Raw genomic sequence first — 15,453 nt, forward strand, 5'->3', positions numbered from 1 at the left:
ATGGGGAGGAAGTGGGAGGGGAGCTGTTGCATTGTAAATTTTGGTCAATGACATGAGACAAAGCATATGTGAACTGCTGTATGAAAAGTGAATTTGCTCTGTAAATCTTCACCCAAATCAAAATAAAATTAAAAAAAAAAAAGTGACAGATTCACGTAATCTTTACAAAAGTTTGAAAAACTGATACTCCAAATTAAATGAAAAATTGTATTAAACTCAATTGACTCTCTGAGGCCAAACCATAATAAGGCATTTATTATGCCCCTCCATATTTGCTTTCATGGAGGAAAACAGCAGATTCAGCGCTCACTTTGTACAATGCCTATAGCAGATAGAAAAGTTAAGTTTAGTTATCAATGCAAATGTAATCTTTGTTCATCAGTAACGGTGATGTATTATTTTATACTTATTTTGTTCAAAAAACTGATTTAAGGAAGCTTACAACACACACACAAAGTTTTTAAGTGATGAAATCAACGTGGAAGAATAATGTGGGCAGGAAAAATTAGAAGAAGTCATGGAAAAAATTGGTAAACAAAAGACATGCCATTAAGACAATGTATACTTGGTAAGGGTGAACCACAAATTTGACTTTGAGCATTCTGGCAGACAAGAAAAAAAAGAAGAAACATGACTAGTTCCGTGATTCACAGTGTCCACATGGTAATTTTTCATGGAATTAAAACATGAAACAACTTCTCCATAGGTCCTCCAGCACAACTGTTTGAACACTTCCCTTTGGGAATAAATTTCTTCTAATACCCTATTGCTCTTTGTACTTGACTATAATGTGTAACCTAAATAGCAGATAATAATATATCTGTATTACATATTTTAAATGGAGCTCTAGTGACACAGTGCCTAAGGCTTTTGACTGCTAACCAGAAGGCTGGTAATTCAAACCCACCAGCCACTCCACAAAAAGCAGACAGGGCAATGTACTTCCATAAAGATTTACTACCTTGGAAATCCAGTGGGGGTCGCTATGAGTCAGAATCAACTCAACGGCAGTGAGGTTTTTTTTTAACTCATTAAAAATGAATAATATTTATATTAATTATACTGTGCACAAAGGATTGAGAGGCAGGAAGTCTCCTGGGTATCAGATATCAGTGATAACATATCACCATCATTGTTTTAAAGCATCACAAATAAGGCAAGAGGTTTGCCTTGAGATTCTCTTGGACTGAATACCCACAGCTGTGGCTTCTATGGACAGCATCATACAAATGTTTTCAAACCCACTTACATTTGGGTAACAGATGAGGGTAGATTCTATACAATAAATTTCTTTCATCTTTTGATAAGTTAGCAATAAAAACAACAACAGTGGCAATATTTCCTGAGGAGAAAAAGATCATTAAGTAGTAAATGCCTTTTTTACTTTTGTATTATGAAATTTCAAATATATGCTAAAGTTGAGAGTACAGTAATAATAAACCCCAGTATATCACAAGTTGGATGGCAACGAACAACAATAATATCCCACCACCAAGATCCTATCACTTTTTTTTCCTTTGATAAAATATTTTAAAGCAATTCCTAATCATAAAATTATTTTACCCCGTATCAGTACACATGTTAAATAATGACAGATTCTTGTATAATCACAACACCATTATCATATCCAACGAAATCAGTAATTAATTCTAATCATTTAATAGCAATAATTAAATATCCCCATCTTCTCAAAAAGTCTTTTGATAGTTGGTTTGCTCAGATTCACAGTAAGAGCCACACAAACATTTTGTTATTTTTCTTACATTCTCCTCTCCTCCTCTCCTTTCCCCTATCTCTGACATGTTGCAAAAGTATTTTTAATTGAAATATAATTCACATACCATGACTTTCACACTTTTAAACTGTGCAATTCAATGGTTTCTTGTATATTTACAAAGTTATGCAACTATCATCTATCAATATCTAATTCTGGAATATATTTTATCATGCTAATAAGAAACTGCACACCCATGAACAGTCACTCCCCATTTCCCTCCTCCCCCAATTCTTGTTGTTGTTATGTGCTGTCAAGTTGGACCCGACTCATAGTGACCCCTCCTTGGGTTTCCGAGGTGGTATAAATACAGAAGTAGATTGCCCAACCTTTCTGCTGAGGAGTGGCTGGTGGGTTTGAACCGCCAGCCTTCTGGTTAGCAGTCAAGTGTCTTAGGCACTATGCTACCAGAGCTCCTTCCCCAATTCTTAACAACCACTAATCTACTTCCTGACTCTGCCTAGTCTGGACATTTTATATAAAGGGAATTGCAGATTGTCCATTTGGTTAGGCATTATAGATAAATTCAGGTTAGATATCAAAGAGATAAATGACATGGTCCATGTTTCTAATAGATAAGACAAACATTCAGTCAATAAACACCAATATATGGTAATCATCATGTTGTTGTTGTTGTTCTTGTTAGGTGCCATTGAGTCATTTCCGACTCATAGCGATCCCATGCATAGCAGAGCGAAACACTGCCCGATCCCGCGCCAGCTCCACGATCCCTGCTATACTTGAGCCCATCATCGCAGCCACCATGTCAATCCATCTCGTTGAAGGCCTCCCCCTCTTTCGTCGACCCTCCACTCTACCAAGCATGATGTCCTTCTCCAAGGAATGGTCCCGTCTGACAACATGGCCAAAATAGGTGAGAGGAAGTCTGGCCATTCTTGCTTCCAAGGAGCATTTCGGGTGCACTTCCTCCAGGACGGATCTGTTAGTTCTTTTAGTAGTCCACAGTACTTTCAGCATTCTTCGCCAGCACCACAATTCAAAAGCATCAACTCTTTTTCTGTCTTCCTTATTCATTGTCCAGCTCTCACATGCATACGAGGCAATTGGAAATATCATGGCTTCTGTCAGACACACCTTAGTCCTCAAGGAGATATCCTTGCTCCTTAACACTTGAAAGAGTTCTTTTGCGGTTGACTTTCCCAATGCTACATGTCCTCTAATGTCCTGACTGCTGCTTCCATTGGCATCGATTGTAGAACCAAGCAATGTAATTGTCATATAAATGGAAAATTCTGATTTTTTTTTCTTTTTACTCACAAACATACACAGGACAAATGATATTCACATGTGTGACAATATTTGTTTAAAGTACATATAGCATAATACCATGGGTTATCCAAATGTGTCCCCAAAAAACCCTCTAATTTTCTTCTGGCCAATTTTCACAATGACTAATAATTAATGAACCATGCTATTTCACCATAGCTATAGTACAGGTAGGCTAAGCTTAGTGCCTGAACTACTTCCCCTTTTTCTCTCCCTCTCAAGGAAGTATACATACAAGAATGCGAATCAGAGAAATAGAGATAACCTCGATTATTTCTTTGTTCATTTCTAGTATATCATTCACACATTTTAGCACTTTGTGAGGAAGGTAGCAGAGAGCCGTGGTTAACGGTGCAGATTCCAGAATCAGACCGGCTTATGTCAAAATCTGGCTTTACCACTTCATAGCATGGCAAATGACTGGGCAAATGATTTAATCACTCAGTTTTCAGCATTTGTCAAACACAGATACTAATATTTTGACTGCTTTAAAGACTCCAAACACAAAGCTCTGATTAAGCTAATATGTTAACAAAATACTGGCTGTTGGCAATAAGAATAATTATTTAACTACTGCAAACAAATCACTCATAATACCTCAGAACTGAGGAAGCCACTTAAAGTAGATATTGTTGGCCAAATTGTCCACGTCCCGGGATCTTAACATTTAAGGGTAATAACAACTTGAACTTTCAAGATATAAAAATCAAAAACATATTTAGATAAAACTGATTTGCTCCTTTTCCAGCCTCAAGATCCCCTGGACCTCACCATCAATCCTGTGAAGCTATTTTCAGTCTGAGATGAGAGTACTATCTACAGTTGCTGGAAATCTTCCCTTTCTGGAACGCTAAGATGTAAAAATCAGTAGTACAATAAAGCCAGAAGGGAGCAGGGCAGACTGGGTTGTGAGTGAATCCTGTCAATCTGAGGAAGGAAGGTTTAGCCCTTCCTCGTGCACTAAAGTTCCACCCTTTGGCTGTGTTTTCTTTACTCTCTCATAACCTGTCATACCTCAGAATTGTTCACAGACACCTCCTCCTCCTCCCAACTACCTCCTTCATTAGTGTGATTATCTTTCTTTTATATTAATTAGAGGAGCTCTGGTGCTATAGTGCCTAAGGCATTTGACTGCTAACCAGAAGGCTGGTGGTTCAAACCCACCAGCCCCTCCTTGGAAGGAAGGTTGGGCAATCTACTTCCATAGTCATATCACCTTGGAAACCCAAGGAGGGGTCGTTATGAGTCAAATCCGACTCAATGGCTGAGTTTGGTTTGGTTTTTGGTTTTATATTAATTATCTCCATTAGCTCGCTTCACTGTCATTATTAAATCATTTTTTCCTTGCAATAATAGGTTTAGAGAATACTCATTAAAAATTAAAACTCAAGGAAGGGCATTTTAAGTGTCAGCAAATTTTTTCTACTTGGCCATCACATTTATACAAGCAGTAGGTATTACTTACTTTCTGTCTAACATTGGTGCTTACAATTAGCATGGGAAAAAATAAAGTGATTTTACCATTGTTCATTACTATTTTATGGTTTAGGAACTAAGGTAAAACAGCATACAATGAGCTCTTCAGAAACTCTGTGTGAACCCACTGCCATCGAATCCATTCTGACTCCTAGTGAGCCCCATAGGGTTTCCAAGGCTATAAATCTTATGGGCATAGATTGTTTTATCTTCCTCCCACAGAGGAACAGATGGGTTTGAACCACTGACTTTCTGGTTAGCAACCAAATGCCTTAGGCACCACGCCACCAGAGCTCCTTTTTTTCTAGATTAACAGCAGGCATTTGTTAGGGAACAAGAGCTCTCTACCTATTGGAGACAGAAAAACCCCTTTCCCTCTCTGACACATTTTGTCCTTGCAAAAAAAGAGACCAAATGAGTTCGTTACACCACTTCTCAGAAGTATTCAGGGTGGTAGGGGGAGGAGGGCATAAAAATAAAAGAATTAATATACAGAAATTTACTCCCTGCTTTAGAATGTGACCCTTCAAAGGCTCACAACAATTAGCTAACCCTCCATCAGGAGCTCTGATGACACAGTGGTTAAGCATTTGGCTACTAACCCAAAGGTCAGTGGTACGAACCCACCAGCTGAGCTGTGGAAGAAAGATGAGGCAGTCTGTTTCCATAAAGATTAACACCTTTGAGAACCCTATGGGGCAGTTCCACTCTCTCCTATAGGGTCACTAGGAATCAGAATCGACTTGATGGCAGTGTTTTTTTGTTTTTAAACCCTGCAACGAAGTTCTAAAAAATAACCAATTACAGTGGAATACTATTATAATCACTGAGGTAGAATAAAAGGAGTAATAGATAATGAGAATGTATTGAAATGCCACAAGAGTATGTGTATTCATGTATTTGTTTTTTGGAAACAAAAACAGGAAAAAAGCTAGAAAGAAGTACTTCAAATTTTTACCAGTGGACCTCTAAGGTGTAGAATTTCAAAAGTAGAGAGAGGGAAAATAGAAGATTTCACTTTTTGTATTACATCCCTCTGTAGAATGTGAATTTGTTATAATGACATAATGATAGACTAGAAACAGCTAGAAAATTGCTAAAATATGAATTAATGTTTTTAATCAGCTTAAGCAGTGATGTTTTTAAAAACTATTCACCTTGTTACACGATTATACATCAATATACATGAATATTGTTATTTGCCATCAAGTCAGACTCAACTGATAGCGACCACTCCTTGGGTTTCCAAGGCGGTATCACTACAGAAGTTGATTGCCCCATCTTCCTTCCGAGGAGTGGCTGGTGGGTTTGAACCACCAGCCTTCTGATTACAGTCAAGTGCCTCAGGCACTACACTACCAGAGCTCCCAATTAAATTCAAGAGTTCACATTATTTAAGCAGCTATGTAAGGTAAATAGAGAAACAGTTTATCTGACTTTGATGTCTTGATCAGATTTCCCAGAAAGTACACCTACCAAACCAAAAACCAAACTCACTGCCATCGAGTTGGATCCAACACATAGTGACCCATCCTTGGGTTTCCGAGGCAGTATCACTACAGGAGTAGATTGCCCAACCTTCCTTCCAAGGAATGGCTGGTGGATTTCAACTGAAGCCTTCTGGTAAGCAGTCAAATGCCTTAGGTACTATGCCACCAGAGCTCCCAGTCTACCTACAAGGTGGTTTAAAGTCAAAGAGAGAACTAAAACAATGCAAGAATAAATAAGTTGTTTTCTATCTTTTCCAGTAGTCATGAGAAACAGGAAGGCAAAGAGTCACGAAACAGAAATTCATGCATCTCCTGAAAGAATCTGAATATATTTAGGGGAAAATCCTATTCTCTTTTTTCACTAACTTCTTGATAAAGTATCTCCTGCTTCTTACCTGATCACAAATCAGTTCCCATTTCTTCTCATTATCATATTGCCGCAGTAACCTGGCTTTGTCAGGAGGTAGGTTCATAGCATTCTGTAAAAAATAAAATAAAATTAAAAAAAAGAGAGAGAGAAAAGAAACATTATATTCCATAACAGGTTGCTAATGACTATACATGCAGACAAAAGAATAGCAAAATTCTTTAATGGATTCCTTTCTATTAAAAAAACCATTTAAATAACAAACAGGTTTAATGGGAGACAGCTCTGGTGGGAGACATCTGAGGTGGCTTACTTGGACAGACTTGTATTTTGGCAAAGGTGATGAAATGTTTCTTTATTTATCAATGGGCTGCCTTTCTGCTCAATGAAGGGTCAGAAGTTGTGGCTCAAAAGGTATTGTCCTCATTTTTTTAAATAAAAAGGACTGCAAACATCTCCACCAGATACAGAGCAGTAACAACAAAAGAACACATAATGACCAGAACTACTGATCCGTAACAGTAACGTTTTCCCTCTTTGATAGACAACCAGGAATAAAAAAAGATTTGTAAAAACACAATAAAAACCCTGAAAATATAATGTCACTGTTTTTTTTGTACTCTCTGTGAGATGAAGGAGCCCTGGTGGCAGAGTAGTTAAGCACTCAGCTGCTAACCAAAAGGTCAGCAGTTCAAACCCACCAGAGGCTCTGCAGGAGAAAGATGTGGCCATGGCTTCTGTCAAGGTTACAGCCTTAGAAACCCTATGGCCTTACACGGTTGCTATGAGTAGAAATCAACTCAATGGCAATGTAACAGTCTGTGAAATGACAGCACTCCTCTAGAACATGCAACCACAATTCTCAGTCTATTATTTACAAAGTTGGATTCGCAGTGAGAAATTGACTGTGAACTAAAAGATGTCTAGACACCAGTATTCATATAAAACCTCCATCAGTACACACACCTTCTGGATTATCAGTCATGGATTTTCCCAGGTACATTCACATGCATCAGTTTAACATCTCAAATGACAATCATACACATTTTTGAGATACATGGCTCAAGTCTGAGGGGCAATCTCTGGCCACAGAACACATCAGAGCAAGAGTTTCAGAAGGAACTTAGGTCTGTTCCCTTGACCTCCCTACAGTTTCCATGCTTTAAACAACTGAATAAAACAGCCAGACAATCAGTGTCTTAAAATAGTTCAACCTTCTGGCACAACACTCTCAATCATATTTACCCCTAATAAACAATACAGTTCCTTGCCTGGGTCAATATTCAAGGAGTCAAATGAACTTCCAGTGTTCAATAACCTAGCTCTCTGAAGGTCTAGGCTTAGAGAGAAACAAGTCCCTCTTTGCAAGGCTGTAGTTTCATGTAACCCAGGAAAATAAATTTAAGAAAAGAAAGAGTGAGTGAGCTATGTTAGTTAATGATAGAGAATTAACATTTGATTATTTTGACAGATATAATCCAAACAGTTTTCCTTAAACTTGATCTAGCATCCATATTGGTGTGCCTTAATCATATATAACTCTTACTAATTTGTCTCTAATTGATCAGATTTTAGAAAAAATAGCCTGTTTTCGGAATATTTAGTTTTTTTAATTAAACTCAAAGCTGACAACATAATTTGAAAAGCTTTGGACTTCAGAGTGTTCAATGCATTGCCAAGGCTGTTCCACAAAAACTTCCAAAACGGGAAAAATGTTTTCATATGGCCTGCCTCCACGGAATACCTACTGGAACTAAACTAAAAACTAGCTAGTCATATTTATTTATTATCATAGTTTTTACAATGTTAAACAACAGCCCCTGGGATAAGGCAAAGGCAAATTCCATGTGTACCTTTCTGAGGGGAGACTAAAGTTATTAATCGTTAAATAACTAGTCCATCCCTGCTTATATGCACCCTAGAGATGGATCATTTTCTCTTGCACTGGTTTTGACTCCCATATTCGTGACTCCAGATAAGATTATACATTAAATCTGAACACATATAAGCTGCATAAATTTTTTTCCAAGTTCTTGTTAATCTTGAAATACAAAGGGGAAAAGAGAGATAAAGCCTAAGCTCCTACAGCATGCCAAGCACTGTGTTAGGCATTTGACATATGTAATCTCATTCTTCATAACAAGCATGTGAGCTAGATATAATTTCTCCCACTTTAAATGTGGGGAAAAGGAGCTGGAAAAAATTGGCTAAGTTGTTCAAGGTTACACAGCTTATAGGAACAAAAGAAGGACCTAAACAGTCTGTCAGACTCCCAAGGACATACTCTGAAGCTTCTTTGCAACAAGGCAAAATGACAAATAATGTAAGACCTTCTGTTAGTACTCTATCAGATCCTTATGAAGAACATGCTTGGCATTTCTCAAGCTGAAAGATCTGAAGAAAAAACTCAAGCCTCAAATTCCAATACTGAAGGATTCTATGGACAAAAATTGAATTATACAGGAAGCAACAAAATAAGATGGAAGGAATACACAGAGTTACCGTACCAAAAAGAACTGATCAACATTCAGTCATTTCAGGAGTTAGCATATGATCAAGAACCAATGGTACTGAAGGAGAAAGCCCAAGCTTCCCTGAAGGAATTGGTGAAAAACAAGGCTCCAGGGATTGATGGAATGAGTACCCATTGAAATATTTCAACAAACAGATGCAGCTCTGGAGGTGATTAACTCATCTATGCCAGGAAATTTGGAAGATGGCTACCTGGCCAACCAACCAGAAGAGATCAATATTTGTGCCCATTCCAAAGAAAGGTGATCCAACAGAATATGGAAGTTATCAAACAATATCATGAATATCACCCACAAGTAAATTCTGCTGAAGATAATTCAAAAAATGGTTGCGGCAGTATATTTAAAGGGAATTTCCAGAACTTCAAGCTGGATTCAGAAAAGGATATAGAACAAAGCATATCCTTGCTGATGTCAGATGGATCTCGGCTGAAAGCAACCAGAAAGATGTTTACCTGTATCTTATTGACTATGCAAAGTTATTTTACTGTGGATCATAACAAATTATGGATAACAGTGCAAAGAATGGGAATTACAGAACACTGAATTGTGCTCATGAGGAATCTGTACTACATAGACCAAGAAGCTGTTGTTCAAACAGATCAAGGGAATGGTGCATGGTTTAAAATCAGGAAGGGCATGCGTTACGGTTGTGTCCTTTCACCATACTTATTCAATCAGCATGCTGAGCAAATAATCTGAGAAGTTGGGCTATATGAAGAAGAATGAGGCATCAAGATTGGAGAAGGCTCATTAACAACCTTCAATATGCAGATGACACAACCTTGCCTGCTGAAAGTGAAAAGGACTTGAAGCACGTGTTGAAGAAGACCAAAGAATACAGTCTTCAATATGGATTACACCTCAAAATAAAGAACATAAAAACCCTCACAACTGGACCAACAGACATCATTATAAATTGAGAAAAGAATGAAGTTCTCAAAAATTTCATTTTAATTGGATCCACAATCAGCATTCATGGAAGCATCAGGGAAGAAATCAGACGTTGTACTCCACTGGGCAAATCTACCACAAAAGACCTCTTTCAAGTGTTGAAGAACAAAGATGTCCCTTTGAAAACTAAGGTGCCCCTAATCCAGGCCATGGTATTTTCAATCGCCTTGTATTCATGTGAAAACCGGACAATGAATAAGGAAGACCGAAGAAGAATTGATACCTTTGAATTTTTAGTGGTGCTCGTGAAGAATACTGAAAAACAAAACAAAACCCACCATTGACTGCCAGAAGTGCAGCTGGAATGCTCCTTAAAATGAGAATGACCAGACTTTGTCTCACCTGCTTAGGTCATGTGGTCAGAAGTGACCAGTCCCTGGAGAAAGATATCATGCCTGGTAAAGTGGAGGGTCAGAAAAAAAGGGGAAGACCCTCACTGATATGGATTGACACAGTGGCTGCAACAATGGGCTCAAGTATACCAAGAATTATTAGGACAGGGCAGGACCAGCCAGTGTTTTATTCTGTTGAACATAAGGTCACATGAGTCAGAATCAACTTGATAGCACCTAACAACAACAACAACAGATCGTTATGTACACCTATAACAACATCAACAACAACAGACCCATATGTGGAAGCAAACTGCTAATGCTATTCCAGGAATTAGATGTAGGTTCTATTGTTACTAGAAAGAGAAAGCACAATGACACTTCTCTCGGCCAACTCTTACTTAGATGAAGCAAATCTTTCATTTAACCAATGTTTATGAAGCACCTCCCTTGCACAGGCGCTGAACTACATGCTGGATATACAGTGGAAAAACAAAGTCCATTAAGGCCATTATCTTATGGTAAGGGAGAAAGATACAAAACATCTTTTAGAACTCTGTTAAGTCTTGAAATTATCAGAGGGCAACCTTAGACTGGATAGTCTGGGAACATCTCTCAGAAAAATCAGCAATTAACAAATCCTAAAAAATGAGAAGGAGTGAGCCAGGTAAAGAGGAGTCTAAAGCATTCTAGGCAGAGGAAACAGTAAGAAGACAGTAAGGCAGGGTAGACTTGGCACATTTGGAAAACTAAAGATAGCTAGCATAGCTGGAGAGAAGTAAAAAAGAGGGCATGAGGTAGAGATGAATTTGGATAGATGAGCCAAAGTCACACCATGTCCAGCTATGCAAAGCAGTGTAAATATTTTTTTTGTTTTATCTACCGTGCAATGGGAAGCCACTGGAGGCTTTTCAACAGTAAATTAAGTTGTCTTGCAAAGACCACTCACTATAACAACTATGAGAAGAACTGATTAGAAACACAAAATTGGAAGCAGAGAGGCCAGTTAACAAGCCATGGCAATAGATCAAGTGAATCATGATGGTAGCTTGGACTAAGCTGATCGCAATTCAAATGAAGGAAAATGACTGGATGTCAGAAATATTAATTCAAATTGATGGGTTAGATTTACAGGATGAGGAAGAATGTCAAGAATTAGTACCTTACATCTAGCTCAAGAAGCAAAGTATATGGTGGTCCATTTAATGAGAAAGGAACACTGGCAAAAGAAGACCAGACCTGGAGCAGAGGGTGAAGAATAAGATTTCTAAATGGCCCAGTTTAGGTCTGAGGTAACTACGAAGCAGCCAAGAGAACAGTCAAGCAAGTAAGCAGATCCACAACACTGAAGGTAAAGGAAAGATCTGCAAAAAAGGTCTTAAGAAGTCTAAGTTGATGACAAATTATTGTCAAGAGAAGTAACTCAACAGCAATACATCAAAACTAAAACTGTATTTGTTAATCACTCACCAAGCATCTAAAATAACACTTTCCACAGGTCAAGCCTCTGAGTTGGTCAGGCATATATTGTATAGCTTAATAATTGTACAGGGAGCACAGGGAAGCTGCTCCACTTAAAATTAGACACTCCACAGAGGTCTGGATGCAATTCAGGGATATTCTGATTAGCTAGTAATAACTGCCCTTAAACTTTTTTTTGAATGAATTCATTCTTTGTATGCTCCACAGGGCAAGACTTTGGAGCCTAAGCTACATGTTTGTGCAGGTAATTTATAAAAGTCCACGTCACTTTCTGAGGAAGATGTTGGCTGTATCTGCTGGTCCCTTTGCTAATCAAAAAATCAAACACACTGCCGTCAAGATGGATCCGACTCATAGCAACCCCTCCTTGGACTTCCAAAGTGGTATCACTACAGAAGTAGATTGCCCAACCTTCCTTCCGTGGTTTGGTCCCTTTGCTACCTGTACAAAAATGGACTGCTCTTCTGTTTGACTGAAAATATAAATCAACTAGGGCTTCAAACTGGTTCATCCTGGTTAGGGTCCCTAAGGAGAATTTGCATTTCCACCCCAGATATAATCAATCAGAATCTACCTTTTAACAAGACCCCCCCCCCATAAGAATCTCTGAGAATCATCTGGGGATCATGTTAAAATGTAGATGGTGAGTCAGTGTATCTGGAGTGGAAATGCTCTCAGCAAGAGGCTGAACCAGAGGGAAATCATTCAAAGCCTTGAAATCAACTTCTAAGTTTTCCCAACAAAGTGACAACTCTACCTCATCCATACTTTCTGATATCTATGTCAAAGGGCTCTCCTTTCTTCTCTTTCATCCATCATCCATCCAATATGTATTGGGCTTCAATCATGTGCCACAGTATCTGCACTGTAAGCATATTAGAGAATTTAATCATGAAGTTGCTGCACATTCAAGTACCTGCCAAAGTTCCCCTGAGGACATATGCTATTTGAGTTAGAAAAGTTGAAAGGATATTAATGATCATTCTTCTAGATACAACTCCCTAACTAAAATATATTAGATCATCAAACAGTATCCTTTCTAGAAAAAAAAAAAAAAGTTTATCTTTTATGATCTTTAAAGTTTGCAAGTGGCCATCTAGATGCAACGATGGGTCTCCCCTCATACAGAGCAAAGAAGAATGAAGAAAACCAAAGATGCATGGAAACAATTGGTCCAAGTGACTGGTATACCATGTGAACCTCAACCTATACAACTATACGATCAGAAGAACTAGATGGTGCACAGCTACCACTGTCAACCACTAGGAGAGGGATCTCTGTAGGAGATCCTGGATAGAGTGGGAGAACAATGTAAAACAAAACTCAATTTTTTTAAAAAAAAGGGACAGGTTAGCTGGTCTGATGGAGTCTGCTATAACCCCTGAGACTATGGCCCCTAACTGCCCTTCATATCTGGAACTGAACCCTCTCCTGCCTCCAGCCAAACAAAACACGGGCATATGAGCTGAACATTTGCATTGGGTAGATACATTCCTTGGAGAGATCAATCATGGGAGAACAGAAGGGCTGTGTATGGACAGCCTAGGGGGCAGAAGTACGTGGGAGGGAAGGACACAGGGAAGAGTTAACTATGGGGAGAAAATGGGAAGGGAGCTGTTGCATTGTGGGAAATTGTAGTCAATGTCATGAGACAAAATGTATGTGAACTGCTATATGGAAAATGAATTTGCTCTGTAAACTTCTACCCAAATCACAATAAAAATTTTTTTACAAAAGAATCTCTTCTCTTCATCAACCTGACAAACTTCAAGAATAAGCTCAAATACCATTTGTCAATAAAATCTTCCCCAACTACTCCAAGAAGACATACTCTCTCTTTTGGACTCCAAGAGAACTACATACATGCATTATAGTACATAGCATAGTGTACCCTAATCATCTGTTTGCCTACCTAGAGTCCCCACTACGTACAGTCTAATAATTCAAGGACAACTTTTTTTTTTTTTTAATCCCCGACATCTGGCACAATTTCTGGCACACAGTAGACACTATTTGGGTTGCTGATTAAGTAAAGAGCAAAATAGCTCAGCCATACTGTCCAGCCTGGGAATATCTTTACTGACTGAGGGTTTATACTTTAGCCACTAACAAAGTCTAAACATTAAAGAGCATTTCTGTTTTCTGTAACACCTTAGTCAAAGATAACATCTGTTACATATTATCTTCCAAATAAGAACTCACAGAGAAAATAAAAAATCTTTAAGTTCTATTTTAGGGACATTTTCTTGGTGGGAGGGATGGCATTTTAGGCATTCTTTAACTAGGATAAACCATGAAACCTAAACTGTTTCCCCTTTTCACATTTGTTGTCAGAAAATCCAGATTGGTACTAATTATAACAGTGAATCCACCCCAGCTGAGAGTTACATGTATTGTATCTATTCTGGTTTTACCTTTAATTGTATTGTTATATGCACATATCACCTCAAAATCTTTTGGATATAGGGAATATGACTACTAAATAAATAACAACGGAATAGCCAAGAGTCTGGGTAGTTAATGGAAAAATAAATTATGCTTCAAAAGAATCTACAATTGTCTATACAATTTAAGTTACATTTACAGATTTATCATAGTCAACATAGAACAGAATGAAGGTACACAATAAATTCAGAATCAAACCCATATCCCAGAAATACAGGGCTTTCTGTCTTCTTTATGTATTCTATGCCAGAACATATGCAAATTTGCAAAACATCCTTCTTTACCCAAGAGTCTCAAGGCTTAGGTTGAGAATCCCAAAGTGATAGGTAGACACTCAGTAGCAAAAGTTAGTATGTATCAGATACACCTTATATAATTTACCTTTGTCCTAATAAGTAACCTAATTCTACAACATAAACTCATTTCATAACAGTTTGCTTAGAAAAAAAGAAAGGACAGACTTTGACATACCCCTAGAAGAATAGTTTAGACGATCTTTTAGAGTTGTTAAGTAATAGAGGTACAAAGAGTTTTACTTTTAGCTACAAAAAAAGCAGGGAAATGCTTTGGACTGCACCTGGATGGTTGGACAGAACAGTAAAGAATGGGATTCCACAAGGTAGTGTAGGGTTAAGGATTTACTAGTTGGCCTCTGGAGTTGGATTGATTGGATTGCAATAATGACTCTCTCCCATGTTAGTTGTGATCTTGGGCCACACAATTTGAATTAAAAAGCAAATTAAAATAAGCAAAGGAGTCCAGAATTGGAAAAAAGGCAGTAACTAATTTAAAACTGAAGGTCAGAATCAAGTCAGAGTCAAAGCTAAGGGTCAAAAACAACAAAGTATTCCATTTACTAGTAATAGTCTGATTCATCTCAGACACTTAGGCTGCATGCATGCATTATCCAATTTAATCTACATTGCAATCCTGACAAGTTGGTATTATCATCTGTATTTAACAGAGAAGTGAAATGAAGGACAGAAAGTTTAAGTAACTCTTCCCGATTCACAGATTGGTGGCAAAATCAAGACTTGAACAAGATGTTTGTATGACATCTCTTATGACATTTAAACTATGTTGTTGTTGTTATACACCATCAAGTTTGACCCGACTCATAGCGACCCCTCCTTGGGTTTCCGAGGCAGTATCACTACGGAAGTAGATTGCCCAACCTTCCTTCCAAGGAGTGACTGGTGAGTTTGAACCACCAGCCTTCTGGTTAGCAGTCAAGTGCCTTAGGCATTACGCTACCAGAGCTCCCATTTAAACTATGTTGTTGTTGTTGTTAAGTGCCGTCGAGTCATTTCCGACT

General features: G+C 38.1%; 1 protein-coding gene across 1 annotated transcript in view; it reads right to left on the bottom strand.

Moving 5' to 3' along the window:
* Positions 1–15,453, bottom strand: part of FMNL2 (formin like 2) — a 429,889-nt gene that overhangs the window by 162,386 nt on the left and 252,050 nt on the right. The window contains exon 2 of the mRNA XM_042783649.1: positions 6,423–6,506. Within this exon, the coding sequence (XP_042639583.1) occupies positions 6,423–6,506 (84 nt within the window). The remainder of the gene's footprint in view (positions 1–6,422; positions 6,507–15,453) is intronic.

The sequence above is a fragment of the Orycteropus afer genome, unplaced genomic scaffold, assembly GCF_000298275.1.
Source record: "Orycteropus afer afer isolate SDZICR_OR568_19922 unplaced genomic scaffold, OryAfe1.0 scaffold00023, whole genome shotgun sequence".
Taxonomy (NCBI): domain Eukaryota; kingdom Metazoa; phylum Chordata; class Mammalia; order Tubulidentata; family Orycteropodidae; genus Orycteropus; species Orycteropus afer.